This window comes from Ahaetulla prasina, chromosome 4 (genome assembly GCF_028640845.1).
Source record: "Ahaetulla prasina isolate Xishuangbanna chromosome 4, ASM2864084v1, whole genome shotgun sequence".
In the NCBI taxonomy this organism is placed as follows: domain Eukaryota; kingdom Metazoa; phylum Chordata; class Lepidosauria; order Squamata; family Colubridae; genus Ahaetulla; species Ahaetulla prasina.
In genome coordinates this window covers 114,213,200-114,232,695 of record NC_080542.1, presented here as the reverse complement: position 1 = coordinate 114,232,695, position 19,496 = coordinate 114,213,200, and the positions used below count along the sequence as shown (strand labels likewise).

At 37.5% G+C, this 19,496-nt stretch overlaps 1 protein-coding gene across 5 annotated transcripts in view; it reads left to right on the top strand.

Moving 5' to 3' along the window:
• SDHAF3 (succinate dehydrogenase complex assembly factor 3) overlaps nucleotides 1-19,210 on the top strand; it is a 43,480-nt gene extending 24,270 nt beyond the window's left edge. For all 5 annotated transcript variants that reach the window (XM_058181504.1, XM_058181506.1, XM_058181507.1 and 2 more), the window contains one exon: nucleotides 15,483-19,210. In XM_058181504.1, the coding sequence (XP_058037487.1) occupies nucleotides 15,483-15,686 (204 nt within the window). In that variant the 3' untranslated portion in view covers nucleotides 15,687-19,210. The remainder of the gene's footprint in view (nucleotides 1-15,482) is intronic.
• The last annotated feature ends 286 nt before the right edge of the window (nucleotides 19,211-19,496 follow it).

Sequence of the window (19,496 nt, the reverse complement as noted above, 5' to 3'; positions counted from 1 at the left end):
CTATATCTATATCTCAGAAAATATATATACCTCAGAAAGCAGTATGTGTGTATATATATATATATATATATATATATATATATATATATTTGTTTTCTGAGGTTTTCACGGGTGTTTGTATATAGGTCTTTGGTTGTTCAGGTTTTCTCCCGTGTAAAATTGGAAGTGTCTTGGCGACGTTTCGACGAAGTCTCATTCGTCATCTTCAGGCTTCAGCTTCGTGCTTCTGGGAGCAATGTGTGATTGCAGCTGTTTCTTCCTTTTTAACTGCTAGTGGGGGTTTGAACTGATTGGGTGGGAGCTTGGCTGTGCTCTGATTGGATGGGGTTTTTTTGTGCTCTGATTGGCTGGGGGTGTGTCCTGTTTGGGTGGGGGCTTGGTTGTGCTCAGATTAGTCTGAGTTGCAGGGGGATTTGAGCTGGTGAGCTGCACTGCTGCTGTTTGGCTTCATGTTCGTGGTCGTGCTACATCTTCGTAGTGGGTGTCAGTCTGCTGCATGTATGGATTGGAGGGTTTTTTTTTACAAGTGCACGCATTGAAGAACACAAGAACTCAGTCAAAAAAGAGGAACCAACTTCTTCCCTGGTCCAACACCTTAAAGTCACAGGACACGATATTGACTTTAAAAAGACCAGAACTATCGCCAAAACTGAACAGAATAATCAGAGAAGCCATCGAGATAGAAAAACGCCCACACAGCATGAACAAACGAGATGATACCTCCCGCCTACCAGCCATTTGGAAACCTGCCCTTATTGACAAACGAGTCCTTAACACGAGGAATGACACCAGACCCACACTCACGAGGTCCACACAGGATGTCACCACCACACATCCATCCAGAAAGCAGACCCAAACCCACACTGATCAGGAAGCACGACCAAGGACCAGAAGCCAGACCGCAGCTGCAACATTAGCCATTTCAAACCCCTCCAATCCATACATGCAGCAAACTGACACCCACTACGAAGATGTAGCACGACCACGAACACGAAGCCAAACAGCAGCAGTGCAGCTCACCAGCTCAAATCCCCCTGCAACTCAGACTAATCTGAGCACAACCAAGCCCCCACCCAAACAGGACACACCCCCAGCCAATCAGAGCACAAAAAAACCCCATCCAATCAGAGCACAGCCAAGCTCCCACCCAATCAGTTCAAACCCCCACTAGCAGTTAAAAAGGAAGAAACAGCTGCAGTCACACATTGCTCCCAGAAGCACGAAGCTGAAGCCTGAAGATGACGAATGAGACTTCGTCGAAATGTCGCCAAGACACTTCCAATTTTACGCGGGAGAAAACCCGAATAACCAAAGACCTATATATATATATATATATATGTATATGTATATGTATATGTATATGTATATGTATATGTATATGTATATGTACATGTACATGTACATGTACATGTACATGTATATTATATGTATATATGTATGTATATATATCACCAAAAGGCAACAAAACTTAAGAAGTAAGCAAAAGGACCACAATATATCTTCTCCAGTAACCAACATCCAAATAAAGCATAGATTAATACCACACATTCACCACTTTTATCATCAATATACTGTTTGTTTGTTTATTTATTTATTTATTTAATTTTGTCATAACAATATACACAGGCATAACACAAAAAGATTATATAATATATAAACATATATATGAGGAGAAACAAGGAAGTATAAGCATATATATACATACATATATATATATATACATATACATATACATATATACATATATACATATATACATATATACATATATACATATATATACATATATATACATATATATATATATATATATATATATATATATATATATATATATATATATATATATATATATATATATAAAGAAACAATAGGACAGGAATGGTAGGCACGTTTGTGTTCTTATGCACGCCCCTTAAAGTCCTCTTAGGAATGGGGTGAGGTCAACAGTAGATAGATTTTGGTTAAAGCTTTTGGGATTATGAGAAGAGACCACAGAGTCAGGTAATGCATTCCAAGCACAGATAATTCTGTTACAGAAATCTTATTTTCTGCAATCCAAACTGGAGCGGTTGACATTAAGTTTAAATCTATTGGTAGCTCTTGTGTTATTATAGTTGAAACTGAAGTAGTCATTAGCAGGAAGGACATTTCAACAGATGATTCTATGAGCTAAACCCAGGTCCTGTCGAAGGCGACGGAGTTCCAAGTTTTCTAAACCCAGGATTTCAAGTCTGGTGGAATAAGGTATTTTGCTGGTTACGGAGGAGTGGAGAACTCTTCTCGTAAAATACCTCTGGACACGCTCAACTGTATTGATGTCAGAAATATGGTACGGGTTCCAGACAGGCGAGCTGTAATCAAGAATCGGCCTAGCAAATGTTTTATATGCTCTGGTCAGTGGTGTGGTGTTTTTGGAAAAGAAGCTACGTAAGATTAGGTTAACAACTCTTAGAGCTTTTTTTGCTATGTAGTTGCAGTGGGCTTTGGCACTTAGATCATTAGATATGAAAACTCCAAGGTCTTTGAAAAGGTGACAAGGTAGCTCCTGACTTACAATGACAACTGAACCGAAAATTTGTGTTACTGAGTAAGACATTTGCTTAATGAGTTTTGCCCATTTTATGAAATTTCTTCATTTTTAAGTGAATCACTTCAGTTGTTAAGTTAGTAACACAGTTGTTAAATAAATCTGATTTCCACATTCATTTTGCTTGTCCAAAAGTCACAAAAGGTATTTGTGGGATACTGCAAACGTCATAAATATGAATCAGTTAACAAGTATCTGAATTTTGATCACATGACCACAGGGATGCTGCAATGGTTGTAAGTGTGAAAAATGATCATAAATCACTTTTTTCAGTGTCATTGTAACTTCAAACAGTTACTAAATAAACTGTTGTAAGTCAAAGACTATCTGCACTGATTGGCTGCATAAAGACCTGAATTCAGAAACAGAGACTGCCATTTTTGTAGACCAAGGTTGTCAAACTCAATTTCATTGAGGGCCGCATCAGGGTTATGTTTGACCTCGGGGGTCTGGGTGGGCATGGCAAGGATGGGCATGGCCAGTTCGATGTCACTTGTGTCACAGTGGTTTCCTGCAGCCCTCTGCCAGTGAAAACAGAGCTCGGGAGAGCAATGCTCTGTTTTCACTGGCAGAGGGCTGCAGGAGATCATCACAGCCGAAAATGGAGTTTGAGAGGGCTGTGCATGGTCCCCTGAGCTCTGTTTTTGCTGGCAGGGGGCTGCAGGGGGCCATCACGATGAAAAACTGAGCTCAGGGGTCCCTGCATGTAGCTGTCTCCAGCTCAGTTTTTGGCTGATTTTGCTGGCAGAGGCACTGTGAGCTGGTCCTTTGCTGTATCCAGGGTGGCCCTGCAGGCCAGATCTAAGCACCCCACGGGTCGGATCCAGCCCCAGGCCTTGAGTTTGATACCCCTGTTGTAGATGATATTTCAGTACTGTATATAACTTTTTTCAAAGAAGTGTAACTACAGTTTTAGACTTGTTGGTTTGAAAAATTTCCTTGCTTTTACTATTGTGAGAATAAATGGAGCACTCTGTATTTTTGTAGGTTGAGTATCTTTTTTATTTTCATACTGTGTCTTAAAATCTTAGTATTGCCATTGAATTAGCTATCCTTGCTGTGATCATTTTTCATGCATTTGATGTTTTTTTTTCTCCCGGCAGTGAATCTTTATGACAATAAAACATAACAGGATCAAATCCTTCAGGGAAATAAAGATTTTAGAGATACCGACAATAGTATCAAATAAATGCATGACTTTATAGTGTTGCCTAGAATTAGTAATGTGTAATTTTTTGTGTTGTGCAGCTGGGAAGCTATAATGTTGGATGAGAAATAGTATTTTTTGTATGTTTAAAAACGTATCAGAATTGGTACACATGAACAGACAGTCCTTGACTTACGAACACAGTTGAGCCCCAAATTTTCATTGCAAGCAAGACAGTTGTTAAGTAAGCTTTGCCCCATTTTACAACCTTTCTTTCTACAGTCGTTTAGCAAATCACTGTAAGTGAATTGTGTGGTCATTAAGTAAATCTGGCTTCTGTCATTGACTTTGCTTGTCAGAAGATTGAAATAGTGATCACATGACCCCAGGACTCTACAATCATCATAAATACATGCCAGTTGCTAAGCATCCAGCTTTTGATCATGTACCATGGACATGCTGCAATGGTCATGTGTGGAAAATGGTCACATTTTTCAGTGCCATAATTTTGAATGCTCACTAAATGAATGGTTGTAAGTCCTGAATCTGATGCCTGTGCTAGCTGTGCTTGCACCTAGCAGTATCCTATTGAAACTGCTTCCTTTGCCTTTCTCTTACTTTGCTAGTAAATACATCTTCAGTGTTCTTCCTACCTGGGCTAAGTGTATATAAGTAGTATCAATTGAATTGGGCCTTCAGAGACTCTGTTTTGGAAGTTGGGCAAGGGACAGCTTTCAAGTATAATAATTTTATTTGATGATCAAATTACTATACTGTCCATCATACTTGTGTGATTCTGGGCCATTTATCATCAACATCATACCTCAGTTATAAAATACCTTCTTATGCAATGTTTGTTACCAATGTAAATAAAAATATCATTCTGTTCTGATACAAAAACTAGTGCCATTGTCATATGTAGTGATTTGAGCTCTTTCTCCAATCTGAAACCATCCAACTGTGTTGGATTTCAGTTCTCATAATATCAGTGATCACTTTAGATGATTTACTCATTCTCTTTCTAATCTATTTTTATTTTTTTAATTATCATAACATTAAATATAAATGTAAATAAAGGATAGAAAATGGGAGAAAGAAGGGTGTAGATACGGGGTGGGGTGGGGAACAAAAGTATCCATTTCCAACATTTTTCAGTGCAGTAAAATACAGAATAAAATTACCACCTCAACTTTTTAGTTTATCAATTTAACAAATATTAGCCATTTCTATAACAACAAACTATATTAATCAGCAAAACCGAATGTCAAGTGTTCATTTTTTTTCTATCTTGAGCACAAAATCCATAAACGGTTGCCAAGTAAAAACAGAGCTGGATATGTTATTTTCTCTAATTAAAACAATCAATTTTGCCATTTTTACTAGCTCCATCACTTTTTCTATCTATTCTTCTGTTGGGATTGATAGAGCTTTTGATTTCTGTGCATATAGAATTCTTGTTGCAGTCAACATATACAATAACAAAGCTCCAAACGTTTTGCCCAACTCCTTATCTAATACTTCTAAAAGAAAAACTTCAGGTTTTGATTTTATGCTAGTTTTAAAAATCGTCATTATAACATGAATGAGCCCAGTATTTCTTTGTTTTATTATAAATCCACCAAATGATAAAAAGTACCTTCTTTAGATTCACCCTTCTAACATACATTTTCTAATCTCTCTAGTAATGTTTTTTTCAGCTCTGCTCTACAATAACATCAGTTATAAAATTGCAAACACTTTCAAAGGGCTTTATTCTTCATTTTGATAATCACAAAGCAATGCTTGCATATATAAATCTGTTATAAATCTGTTAGACCGAACAAGCAAGAGTTCTTGTTTCTAAACTATTTGTTTCTAAACTAAAATAAAGAGTTCATGTAATGCAGTGCTAATTTGCATTGAAGCTTGAAAGATTTTTGCATATGAACCTTTGAAAAGCATTCTTTCCATACTTCAGATATTCCAATGAAATCCACATGCTAATGTCAGGCCAAAAGAGAATTGATTATATCAGTTGCAAAACAGACATACAATCCAATGTGTTTGTCCAAAAAAATAAACAGTAGTATAAATCAAAAATTAGAACATCTATATTGTAGAAAGATACATTCATCAATGGGAATTGGAATGGGGAATTTTATACAAAAGAAATAAAGTAGCTTAACTTTGGATCTCTAGGCTGCTTGAATCTTGAAGATAGCATTTTCAAGAGAGAAGAATTAGGATAATGATATCCTATGTGAAGTGAAGATCATATTTTATTGTCTTGCCATTACCTGAGTTCATTTAAAACATGAGTACTGGCATGTAATATGATGGGATTTCTTTGCTACCAAATCTGATTCCTGCCTTTAAAGTGCTTGTGTTGAGCAGCTAGGTTGATAAAACTCACTTGTCATTTTCATTGGTTCTTATTAAACCTACATTTCTTCATATAGTCCTGAAATAGGCAGTTGCTACGGGAGAAATAAGTGCTCTCAGATTGCTTTCATACATTTTTAGTACAATGCAATAGAACCAGAAGTGGCTTGTAATAGTTTGCCTTTCTCACTATGCATCAGCATTAATCTTTGATTACAAAATTACTATATTTTACTATCTGCATAGTTCATATGTAGTATGTGATGATTCTCAAGATCAGTTCATCTATACAAAACAAAATCTTCCCTAACTAAAGGCGAGCCGTATTACCAGATTGACCTTTGATTGTAATATTAATCATGCTAACAAAACTTCTTACATCTGTCTTCTTATGCTCTTTACACTCTGATAAAAAAGTGATATCCCATTAGTATGGACTACAATCACACTTTGAACAATTGTTATCTCCTTTCTGACATTAGAAGCTATTACATAAACTTTGCCACATTGTGATAGCATCTTATCCTTATCTGATAAATGTACAAAAAAAGAGATCTGAATTGTCTGAGATTTTCAACAAAAATGGAGTTATGTACTATCTCTATAAAGAACAATTTCTGTAAAAATATACAATATAAAAATGTGTGGATAATATTTTCAGTTACTCCAGATCTAAAAGGGCAGAAATGCTTTTTTTAAAAAATTGGATTTTTATTTTTTCATCAATATCAATACATGAATGGGTATAATTCATTTTGATACAAACAGCAATGATAATAACAATATTAGTTGTTACATTAATCAAACTTAGGTAATCCTAATATTGATATACATGATTGTTTTAGAGTAGTTTTTTAATATTTCAAGGTTCCATTTTAAAGCCAATGATATTATTAAGCATACATAGTAATACCATATTTCAGTCTCTAATCTTTCCATCTAGTTATTACTTATATTCTATTATATAAAAATTATGTCTGCTAATATTCCCCCTTTTCTTATTTCTACTTCTATTCTAACTTCTAGTCAGGCCATCATTACTAATCCTAGTGTTAATACACTTATTTATATTAAGACATAGTCCTTCATTATTTGTTTATTCAAAGTCACAATATGCCATTCAAGTATCAGTCATTCTATTATTTAAACATACCTAATAATCCCATCTTTCAACCTCCAATCCTTCCATCTAACTATTGCTTTATATAAATGTATGTATTATTATTTCTACCACTATTCTAGTTTTTAATTGGGCCATCATTATGTTAGAAAAAAAGAAAAAAAGTAATAATAATTCCTTTCTATCCATCATCTCTTGTCCGTTTTAATACTTCAATTCTTATTCATTTTTTGGCTTGCCTCCCATACTCCTCTCTTGGATCTTTGTCTCTATCAGCATCTTGTCTTCACCATTCAGTCTGAATATTTCTCCCATTTCTATCCTCCTAAGCTGCCAGGTCTCCAAAGTGTCCACCCAAACCCCTATCTCCCTTTCAAAAATATCTTCCAGGTTATCCGATTCCATTTTTAAATCTCTTAAATTACTTTTCCCTTGGTTTATTTAACCAGTCATTGTTATCTTTATTGTCTTCTCCTTTTCATCTTGCTTTGTTTGCTGGTTTGTTCTATCTTTTCCTCCATTCTTTCTGCTGTCTATTTGATCTTCATTTATTATCAGTTGTAGCATATTTTCTATTTTCTCATTTATGTCTTGCATTAAGTTCTTTATTTCTTTGTGATTCTTTGCCATAGTACCCCTAATGCTTTGAAACATCAATGCCATTTCTCTTGAAATCTTACTCATTTCCCCCTGATAGAGCATCTTGTCTTATTTTAATGTCCCGCTCTTACTCAGGTCCAAAAACAAAACATTCAAGTCCAATGTTCCTCCTCAGAATGTTCAATAGTCATAGTTCTTTACATCTCAGGATTATTAATCAATTCCATTTAAGTAGTACAAGCAGCTTCCATAAATCAAGAGTCACTTTATTTAAGAGTCTTCCTTATTCTCATAATAGAGTCTTCAGTAATCATAAAGTAGATAGTTATAGAACAATAAGTATCACCACAGTCCTCCAGATGAATGTTGCTTATTTGTTTTACCAAGAATTTTCCTAGTCTTGTAGGGATATAGTATTTTTTCCATTCACCACAGATGGCGACCTCAGTTTAGGTTTCAGGGTTGTTTCAAGTCTGATAAATTGATTAATCCAGATTTAGTTCAATTTATGGAAGTAGATCATTCCAGCATTTTATAATGCCTTTCCAAAACAATGCCAACCCAGTTTGAAAATCCAGTTTTCTATGTTTTAAAAGGTCTTTAGCTTTTCTCTCTTAGTTCCTTTCTTTTGGGTCTAGGATTTTTCTCTCTATAGTTGTTCGCTGCTTTAAGAAATAGTTCTAAGAGTCTATTTTCCTGGATTTTCCTCTTTTTTTTTTCTTTAAGGTTAGGGTCTAAATAAAAAAGGAATCTTCTCACCTAGCTCCAGTCACTGTTCATCTACAACGCTCCTGCATATTTCTTTGCTGCTTTGGCTTCCCAGCTTTGTGTCAGCCATGATAGCTGCCTCTTCTTGTAGATGAGAGGGTGGCTTTAGCCCTGAGTCAAGCAGAAGAGTTGCTGCTCTCTGTGTTCTGCAGGGTGCTCCTCTTTTCTTCACCACCTGTACACGGTCAGAGCCCTCCAACGGGGAGAACTCAGTGCAGGAGCGCAGAAACCCAATCTTCACATCTAATCTCGCCGCAAAGTCAGTTGGAAGTTCTCTGAAATGTTTTTTTTGTATAGAATGCCTACAACTGTCTTATAAAAATGCTGATAATAACATACCAAATATTGTTTCATAATAAATTATTTTGGAGATAACAAAGAGAGAAGGTAGGAAATAGATTTCCTTCTGTGTGAATGACCCAGTCTCAGATTCTGCTATTTTTAAGGATGTGATATCTAGCTGGATCAATATTTTAAGAGTGTTGCCTCGTGACCTCCTTGAATTGCTGCATGCTCATAACCCAAAGGAAAAAAGCACTTTAAGAGATCAATTTACTAAATGCAAGTTTAACACTATGGTCTACTTCTACCTGGATAAAAGCCAAAGATCAATAACAAGTGCTGTTCAATTTGTTTGAAATATGATTTTGAACGTATGGAAGCAAAGATGAAACACTTTTTTGAACAATGAAAGTAATGGATTCTCTTCTTTTTCTCATATTAGTGCAACAGAACGGCATCTGCTGATTCTACATGCATGATGCACATAGGGCCTCTTCAATTTATAATGTCTCTTGCTACCTTCCCACATGCAGACTGTATGTTCACTCATGCACAGAAACAGCTGAAAGCAGATTCTGAAGCAGCTCCAAGAGCTTGAAAAAAGATGCTGCTATTTTAATAATCTCAAAGGAGGTGTTCTTGCATGAACTCCAGTGTCTTTTAGACCAGCGGTCACCGGAGATGCCATTTACTGCTCTGAGTCTCAAGCAGCAGGAGACGAGGGCTGCTTTGCGCCACCGACTGGGCAAATATACCGAGGCAGAAACTGATGCCATGCAAGTTCAAGTAATGCTTCGTTCCTGCATTTCTTCCGGCTCTTGTTGGTGCTCTGTGCACCTTGGTCTCTCAGGGAGATGCTTGACTTCCTCTCAGCTCCAAGACACTGACTGGCCCATGAAATGAAAGAGAAAGAGAATGAGAGACAGAGAGAGAATGAGAGAAAGAAAGAGACAGAGAGAGAATGAGGGAGAGAATCAGAATGAGGGAGAGAGAGAAAAAGACAGAATGAAAGAGAGAGGGACAAAATGAAAAAGAGAGAGAGAAAGAGTGGGAGAGAGAGAAAGAATGGGGAGGAGAAAGAGAAAGAGAGATGAGAGAGAATGAGTGAGAGAGGGGGGAGAGAGAATGAGTGGGGGAGAGAGAGATAGAGGGAAAGAGAGATGAGAGAGACATAATGAGAGAGAAAGAGTGGGGGGGGAGAGAGAGAGAGAGTAAGAGAGAGAAGGGAGAGTGCCTGAAGGACCCCATCCTGTCACTGGGAGTCCAGGCGTCTCAGTAAGTGGCGCACTCGATTCGTATTAGTGGTCTGCAGGATTTAAAATTATGAACTTGATGGTTCCTGAGGTCCAAAAGGTTGGGCACCTCTGTTTTAGACTACTTCTTTTAAAGGATTTGCCTAGTCTTATTTGTAATGATTTAACAAAATAGGAATTGGAAGGGACGTTGGAGTCCAAGACCCTGCTCAAGCAAGGGGATCTTATGCCATTTCAGACAAGTGGTTGTCCACAACTTCTGAAGGCAAGCCATTCCATTGATTAATTATTCTGTCAGAAAATTTCTCCTTAGTTCTAGGTGGATTCTCTCCTAGATTAATGTCCATCCATTGCTTCTTGTCCTGTGTTCAGGTGCTTTGGGGAATATGATGACTCCTCTTCTTTGTGGCAATGCCTTTAGGTATTGGAGGACTGCTATCATGTTATTCCTATGCCTCCCCCCCCATTAATTTATACCCAATTCTTGCAACCATTCTTCATATGTTTTAGCCTTCAATCCCCTAATCATCTTTGTTGTTCTTCCATGCATTCTTTCTAGAGTCTCAACATTTTTAAAAATATTTGTTGTTGTTGTTAGTTGCGAAGTCACGTCCGACCCATCGCTACGCCATGCACAACATTCCTTCAGGCCTTCCTATCCTCCACCATTCTCTGGAGTCCATTTAATCTCACGCCTACTGCTTCAGTGACTCCATCCAGCCATCCCATTCTCTGTCGTCCCATTCTTCTTTTGCCCTCAATCTTTCCCAGCATTAGGCTCTTCTCCAGTGAGTCCTTCCTTCTCATTAGGTGGCCAAAGTATTTCAGTTTCATCTTTAGGATCTGGCCTTCTAAAGAGCAGTCAGGGTTGATCTCCTCTAGGACAGACTTGTTTGTTCGCCTTTCAGTCCAAAGGACTCGCAGGAGTCTTCTCCAGCACCAGAGTTCAAAGGCCTAAATTCTTTGGTGCTCAGCCGTTCTTATGGTCCAACTTTCACAGCCATAAATTAGAACTGGGAAAACCATAGCCTTGACTATACACACTTTTTTTGGCAAGATGATGTCTCTGCTTTTTAGTACGCTGTCTAGATTTGTCATAGCTTTCCTCCCTAGGAGCAAGCATCTTTTAATTTCTTGGTTGCAGTCCCCATCTGTGGTGATCTTGGAGCTCAGGAAAATAAAATCTGTCACTACCTCCATTTCTTCTCCATCTATCTGCCAGGAATTGAGAGGGCCGGATGCCATGATTTTAGTTTTCTTAATGTTGAGTTTCAACCCAACTTTTGCATTCTCCTCCTTCACCCACATCAAGAGGCTTTTTAGTTCCTCTTCGCTTTCTGCCATTAGAGTGATATCATCTGCATATCTGAGGTTGTTGATATTTCTCCTGGCAATCTTAATTCCAAGTTTTGATTCATCCAGCCCCACCTTTCTCATGATGTGCTCTGCATATAAGTTAAATACGCAGGGTGATAGTATACAGCCTTGCCAGACTCCTTTCCCAATTTTGAACCAATCAGTGGTTCCATGTCCAGTTCTCACTGTTGCTTCTTGACCCACATACAGGTTTCTCAAGAGACAAATAAGATGGTCTGATACACCCATCTCTTTAAGAACTTGACACAATTTGTTGTGATCCACACAATCAAAGGTTTTAGCATAGTCAATGAAGCAGAAGTAGATGTTTTTCTGGAACTCCCTAGCTTTCTCCATGATCCAGCGTATGTTGGCAATTTGATCTCTAGTTCCTCTGCCTCTTTGAAATCCTGCCTGTACTTCTGGTAGTTCTTGATCCACATACTGCTGGAGCCTAGCTTGTAGGATTTTAAGCATAACCTTACTAGCATGTGAAATGAGTGCAATGGTGCGATAGTTTGAACATTCTTTGGCATTGCCTTTCTTTGGAATTGGAATGTAAACTGACCTTTTCCAATCCTGTGGCCACTGCTGAGTTTTCCAAGTTTTTTGACAAATTGAGTGTAGCACTTTTACTGCATCATCTTTTAAGATTTTGAGTAGCTCAGCTGGAATATTATCACCTCCACTAACTTTGTTGTTGCTCAGATTTCCTAAGGCCCATTTGACTTCACATTCTAGGATGTCTGGCTCAAGGTCAGTGACCACCCCATCATGGTTATCAGGGATGTTAAGCTCGTTCTTGTATAGTTCTTTTGTGTAATTTTGCCACCTCTTCTTAACCTCTTCTGTCTCTGTTAGGTCACTGTCACTTTGGTCCTTTATCGTGCCCATCTTTGCATGAAACGTTCCCTTCATATCTCCAATTTTCTTGAAGAAATCTCTGGTCCTTCCTATTCTATTGTTTTCTTCTATTTCTTCGCACTCTTTGTTTAAGAATGTATTCTTATCTCTTCTAGCTATTCTCTGGAATTCTGCATTCAACTGGGTGTATCTTTCTTTCTCCCTTGCTTTTTGCTTCTCTTCTTTCCTCACTATTTGCAAAGCTTCCTCAGACAGCCATTTTGCTTTCTTGCCTTTTTTTTCTTTGGGATGGTTTTAGTTGCTACCTCTTGTACAATGTTGCGAACCTCCATCCATAGTTCTTCAGGCACTCTGTCTATCAGATCTAATTCCTTAAATCTATTTGTCACCTCTACTGTATATTCATCAGGGATATGATTTAGTTTATACCTGAGTGGCCTGGTGTTTTTCCCTACTTTCGTCAATTTAAGCCTAAATTTTGCAAGGAGAAGCTCATGATCTGAGCCATAGTCAGCTGCTGGTCTTGTTTTTACTGACTGTATAGAGCAGTGGTTCCCAACCTTTTCTTGTTTGAGGCACAACCTTTTCTTGTTTGAGGCACCCTTGGAAAGCCTTTCAAAAGTTCCCGGCACCCTTATAAGGAAATAGATATTTAAAATCTCCGTAGCTCAAAAGTTCCCGGCACCCTCAAAAGATCTCACGGCACCCCTTAGTGCCGCGGCACACTGGTTGGGAACCACTGGTATAGAGCTTCTCCATCTTTGGCTGCAGAGCACATAGTCAATCTGATTTCTGTGATGTCCATGTGTAGAGTCGTCTCTTGGGTTGTTGGAAAAGAGTGTTTGCTATGACCATCATATTATCTTGACAGAATTCTATCAGCCTGTGCCCTGCTTCATTTTGTACTCCAAGGTCAAACTTGCCTGTTATTCCGGTTATCTTTTAGCTTCCTACTTTAGCATTCCAATCCCCCATGATGATAAGGACATCATTTTTGGTGTTAATTCTATAAGGTGCTGTAGGGCTTCATAGAACCAGTCAATTTCATCCACTTCAGCACCAGTGGTTGGGGTATAGACTTGGAGTACTGTGATATTGAATGGTTTGTTTTGGATTTGAACTGAGATCATTCTGTCATTTTGGGGATTGTATCCCAGTATTGCTTTTCCTACTCTTTTATTGATTATGAAGGCTACTCCATTTCTTCTGAGGGATTCTTGCCTGCAGTAGTATACCTGATGGTCATCTGAATTAAATTCACCCATTCCTGTCCATTTTAGTTTACTGATTCCTAAGACGTTGATGTTCAGTCTTGTCAACTCTTGTTTGACCACATCCAGCTTGGCTTGATTCATGGATCTTAACATTCCAGGTTCCTATGGAGAAAAAATCTTTTATAGCATCGGACTTTCCTTTCACCACCAGATAGATCAACAGCTGAGTGTCCTTTTGGCTTTGGGCCAGTCGCTTCATTCTTTCTGGTGCTACTAGTACTAGCCCTCCGCTCTTCCCCAGTAGGATATTGGACACCTTCCGACCTATCATAGCGTCATATCTTTTTTCCTTTATGTACTGTCCATGGAGTTTTCATGGCAAAGATACTGGAGTGGGTTGCCATTTCCTTCTCCAGTGGATCACGTTTTGTCAGAACTCTCTGCTATGACCTGTCCGTCTTGGGTGGACCTGCACAGCATAACTCATAGCTTCACTGAGCTACACAAGCCCCTTTGCCACGACAAGGCAGTAATCCATGAAGGGGCGAGTTTTAATATTGTGGTGTTCAAAATTGGATGCAGAATTCCAAGTGTGGTCTTATCAAGGAACTAGAAATTCATATTAACACTTCACATAATCTTGATTCTTTCCCTCTGTTAATGCAGCCTAAGACTGTGTTAGCTTTGTTGGCAGCTGTAGTACACTGCTGGCTCATATTTAAGTGATTGTCCACTAATTCCTTTTCTCAGTTACTGCTATTGAGCCAGTTAAATTTGATACAGCAAATAAGCAGTGGTTTGGGCACAGATATTTTTAATTCAAATTTAGTAGAAAAAAGTTTACCAAAAAGCATGGAGAAGAGAGATTTTAATGGAGCTACTTCATTTTCAGAAACAGCCTGAAGTGGTTCAGTGATTCATTGCTGCAGAGTACAGCAATCAAGAGTTCAAACTGAAATGTAAAAGATTGTCAGTTTTTATTAGCTTTCTTAATTCTATAGACTGTTTTTCTTAACTTTTTCAGTTAATATTTTGAAAATCTTTTAAATTGGTGATTGTGTGGAAGTTCTATCATGTTAAGTTGATGCAGAAGTGAAAAAAATATTGACTAGCAAATGAGACAGTGAAATTACTAGTGCTCTTGACAACGGATGATCTCCAAATATAATTAATTCTGAAACCAAATGAGACTGAAATTTGCCAATCAAGTTTCTGAATGTGTAAATAATTGCTTTAGGTTCCTGTTATATATTACAGGGTTAAAGTAATAGATTTTGACCTTAAAATAAAGAGGATAGAATAAAAATAATGCCAGAGCTTCTTTAAGCCCTTGTCAACAAAGACAGAAATAGATGTGTATTTGTTCAAAAAAATTGAACTTGAAGACTAGGGGCTTTTGTAAAAGTATCCTTTAAGCACAGTGAGACTCTTAAATGCTTATTGTTACAAATTAAGATGATATGATAGCTCACATTTCCAGCATTAGATTAAAAAATTGGATTTGAATTTCTGGGTCAGGTTACAAAAAGGGATTTTGCTCAAACACTGATCTTTCTGGAGCAAGATCTTTTTTCCTGGTGTTGGTTAACAGTCAGATTCATTTGATCTACTTGATATTTTTAGTCATGTAAAAATGGTCATAAAAATAAAAGTTTGGGGATGCTTCAAAATTATCTCTCCATTATTCTTTAAAGTATGATTAGCTTATGATTTTAAATAATTATTTTTAAATAAAAAATGATGAGGTCTATATTCCTTTGGATTGATTTTACATTTCTATTTTTTTAAACTACTGAAGCACTTAAAAAAAAAACCTTTCTCTATATGATAAGGTTATCCATCATCCCTGCAGTCCCTATCTTGAAAAATTATGCCTCCCACCAAATTGTCATCAACTTTAATCATTTGTTTTTTCTCCTCTTCTTAGAACTATGCAATGATGCTACAGCAGCAGGCTAATCAACATGTGCAAAACACCACTGATCGGCCTGATTTTGGAGCACATCTCACAAAGGAGAAACTTAATGCCCTTCGAGATGAACAAGTTGGACAGCTACATGAACTAATGCAAGAGGCCACCAAACCCAAGAGGCAGTTCAGTATTTTAGATGATGGAGACTGCAAACATTAATACATTTTCTGAATTTCATTTTATGGTGTTCTTTTTTGTAGTTTTTTCAAAATGGTGTTATTCTAAAGAATAATGGAAGATGGTAAAGATATGGGTAATGAATGATCAAAAGTAGCCAGTGTCATCTATATATTATGTACAGCCTGCACTAAATGTTTAGAATAGTTCAATGTTTGGGAACATTTCAGCTGTGTTGAATTTACCATATGCAGGAAATAGAATTAAAATGGCTTTGAACTAAGAATGTATTTTGTGGATGGTCAGAACATAAAGAGAGGGAAGAACTTTGAATTGCATATTGATGCATTCAAAGTTATTTTGCTTTTTAAATATAGAATGCAGTATGTATGTATTTAACATAATTTATTGTTTGATTCAAGTGTCTTGAAGATCTATGAAATTATGCCTTTGAACTTAACTTTTAAATACCAAAATCTGCCTTTTTTTGCTCAATATTTCTTTCCTGCAAAAGAAATTTTGGTTTTTCTATTTCATTTTAAAGCACTGAAGTAGCAGATGGCATTGTTACTCTTCCTGTAGTGCACCTTTGCATCATTCTTCAGCCTCCCATGCTGCTCTTGCTTCCTGTTCTGATAAAAGTTCCCTTGCCATATCTTCCCTTGAGATTTAATTGGAATATAACAAGTCAAGCAAGCTCCAGACTGCTGGGAAGAGGATTGCTCAATGTGAGAAGAATATCTGCATACACAGTCCAGCTGTTTCTTAACTAAAAAAAAAACAAAAACGAAGAAATTCTGCATCCAAGTTTTAAGAAGAGAAGTTAAACTCAATTTTATTTAATATCACAATTTTTCAGAATCCAATAAAACTCTCCTTGTTTAAAAATAGTTGTGCTCTGGGGATTATTTTTGGTAATACTTCCATTTTTAAACAAATCAAGTATGAATTCACTGCTGGTGAAAAATAATCAGGTTTTATAAGTGGCAACTGAAAGTAAAAAGAAATTGATCTCTGTTTATATCAATAATGCTACACATAATTTTTAGATGGGGGATATCTGTTAGGGTTTGATAAGAACTAGGTGAATATAGTGATGACTTTAACCCAGAAGATCTAGATTCAGAATAACAGAGTTGGAAGGGACCTTGGAGGTATTCTAGTCCAACCCTCTGCTCAATCTGGGGACCCTATACCATTTTAGACAAATGGCTGGTCAGACTCTTCTCAAAAGCCTCCAGTGTTGGAGCACCCACACCTTCTGAAGTCCATCTTCAGCCATGAAAGAGTCACCCCAAAGTAGAATAGAATAACAGAGTTGGAAGGAACTTTGGAGGTCTTCTGGTCCAACCTCCTGCTTAGGCAGAAAACCCTACACCACTCCAGACAAATGGTTATCTAATCTCCTTAAAAACTTCCAACGTTGGAGCATTTACAACTTCTGCAGGCAAGTTGTTCCACTGGTTAATTGTTCTAACTGTCAAGAAATTACTCCTTAGTTCTAAATTGTTTCTCTCCTTAATTAGTTTCCATCCACTGCTTCCTGCCCTCAGGTGCTTTTGGAGAATAGTTTGACTCCCTCTTCTTTGTGGCAATCCCTGAGATATCAGAACATTGCTATCATGTTGCCCCTAGTCCTTCTTTTCTTAAGACTAGACATATCCAGTTCCAACAACGGTTCTTTACGTGTTTTATCCTCAAGCCCCTAATCTTCGTTGCTCTTCTCTGTACTCTTTTTAGAGTCTCAACATTGTGTTTACATCGTGGCAACCAAAACTGGATGCAGTATTCCAAGTATGGCCTTACCAAGGCATTATAAAGTGGTATTAACACTACATGTGATCTTGATTCTATCCCTCTGTTTATGCAGCCTAAAACTGTGTTGGCTATTTTGGCAGCTGCAACATACTGCTGGCTCATATTTAATAACATAACATAATAACAGTTGGAAGGGACCTTGGAGGTCTTCTAGTCCAACCCCCTGCCCAGGCAGGAAACCCTACACCATTTCAGACAAATGGCTATCCAACATTTTCTTTAAAAATTCCAGTGTTGGAAATTTAAATGATCATCCACAAGGACTTCAAAGTCTCTCTCACAGTCATCACCATTGAGCAAGGTACCACATATACTGTACCTGTGAATTTTGTTTTTCTTGCCTAAAGTAGAACTTTACTTTTTTCACCATTGAATTTCATTTTGTTAGATAGCGCCCAATGTTCGTCTTTTATCCTGTAATTTACAACTTCTACACTGCAAAAACATATGGACTACAAATCTTGATCAAGGCAAAGCAATAGGTGCAATTTACATAGACTTCTATAAAGCTTTTGACTCTGTGGTACATGACAAACTTCTCCTTAAACTAAAATCCTACGGCATCTCCGGACCCCTCCACAATTGGATAACAGCGTTCCTGTCAAACAGACAACAAGTGGTCAAAAAAGGCAGTGCCCTATCAAATCCTGTTCCTGTCAATAGCGACGTTCCCCAAGGCAGCGTTCTTGGACCAACATTCTTCATATTATACATTAATGATCTCTCTGACCATATTATAGCAATTGTGTTCTCTTTGCTGATGATGTTAAACTATTTAACACTACCAACAATACAGCTACCCTTCAAAAAGATCTTGACTTTGTGTCGGAATGGTCAAAAACTTGGAAACTCCAAATCTCAACCAACAAATGCTCTGTCTTACACATTGGAAAAAAGAATCTGAACACTAAATACAAACTCGATGGACACTACCTTATAGATGACCCCCATGCCGTTAAAGACCTTGGAATTTTCATATCAAATGATCTAAGTGCCAAAGCCCACTGAAACTACATTGCAAAAAAGGCTTTAAGAGTTGTAAACTTAATCTTGTGTAGCTTCTTCTCCAGAAACACTACATTACTAACCAGAGCATATAAAACATTTGCTAGACCAATTCTTGAATACAGCTCACCTGTCTGGAACCCATACCTCATTTCGGACATTAATACAATTGAGCGTGTTCAGAAATATTTTACAAGAAGAGTTCTCCACTCCTCTGATCACAACAAAATACCTTATGCCACCAGACTTGAAATCCTGGGTTTAGAAAATTTAGAACTCCGCCGCCTTCGACACGACCTGAGCTTAACTCATAGAATCATCTGTTACAACGTCCTTCCTGTTGAAGACTACTTCAGCTTCAGTCACAACAATACACGAGCACACAATAGATTTAAGCTTAATGTGAACCGCTCCAATCTTGATTGCAGAAAATATGACTTCAGTAACAGAGTTTTTAATGCCTGGAATGCGCTACCAGACTCTGCGGTCTCTTCCCAAAATCCCCAAAGCTTTAACCAAAAATTATCTACTATTGACCTCACCCCATTCCTAAGAGGTCTGTAAGGGGCATGCATAAAAGCACCAACATGCCTACTGTTCCTGTCCTAATGTTCCCTTTGATTGTATCCAATTTCATATAGTTATTACATATGGTTATATATATGTTTATATATCGTATAGTTATTTCATGCTTATACTTATATATAATGTTGTGACAAATAAATAAATAAAAAATAAAAAGATCCTTCTGTATCTTAAGCCTATCTTCCGGAGTGTTTGCTATTCCTGCCAGCTTCGTGTCATCTACAAATTTGATGAGTTCCCCATCTATCCTCTCATCCAAATCGTTGATGAATATGTTGAAGAGTACTGGGCCTAAAACAGAGCCCTGGGGTACCCTACTGCATCCCTCCCTCCATGTAGATGCATGATGTACCTGTCATGATGAACATGATAAATTAATTAAAAACCGGCAGAAAAAAGAACCATTTTTACTTTGATAATAGTTTGTCCAAGATTTAACTATTT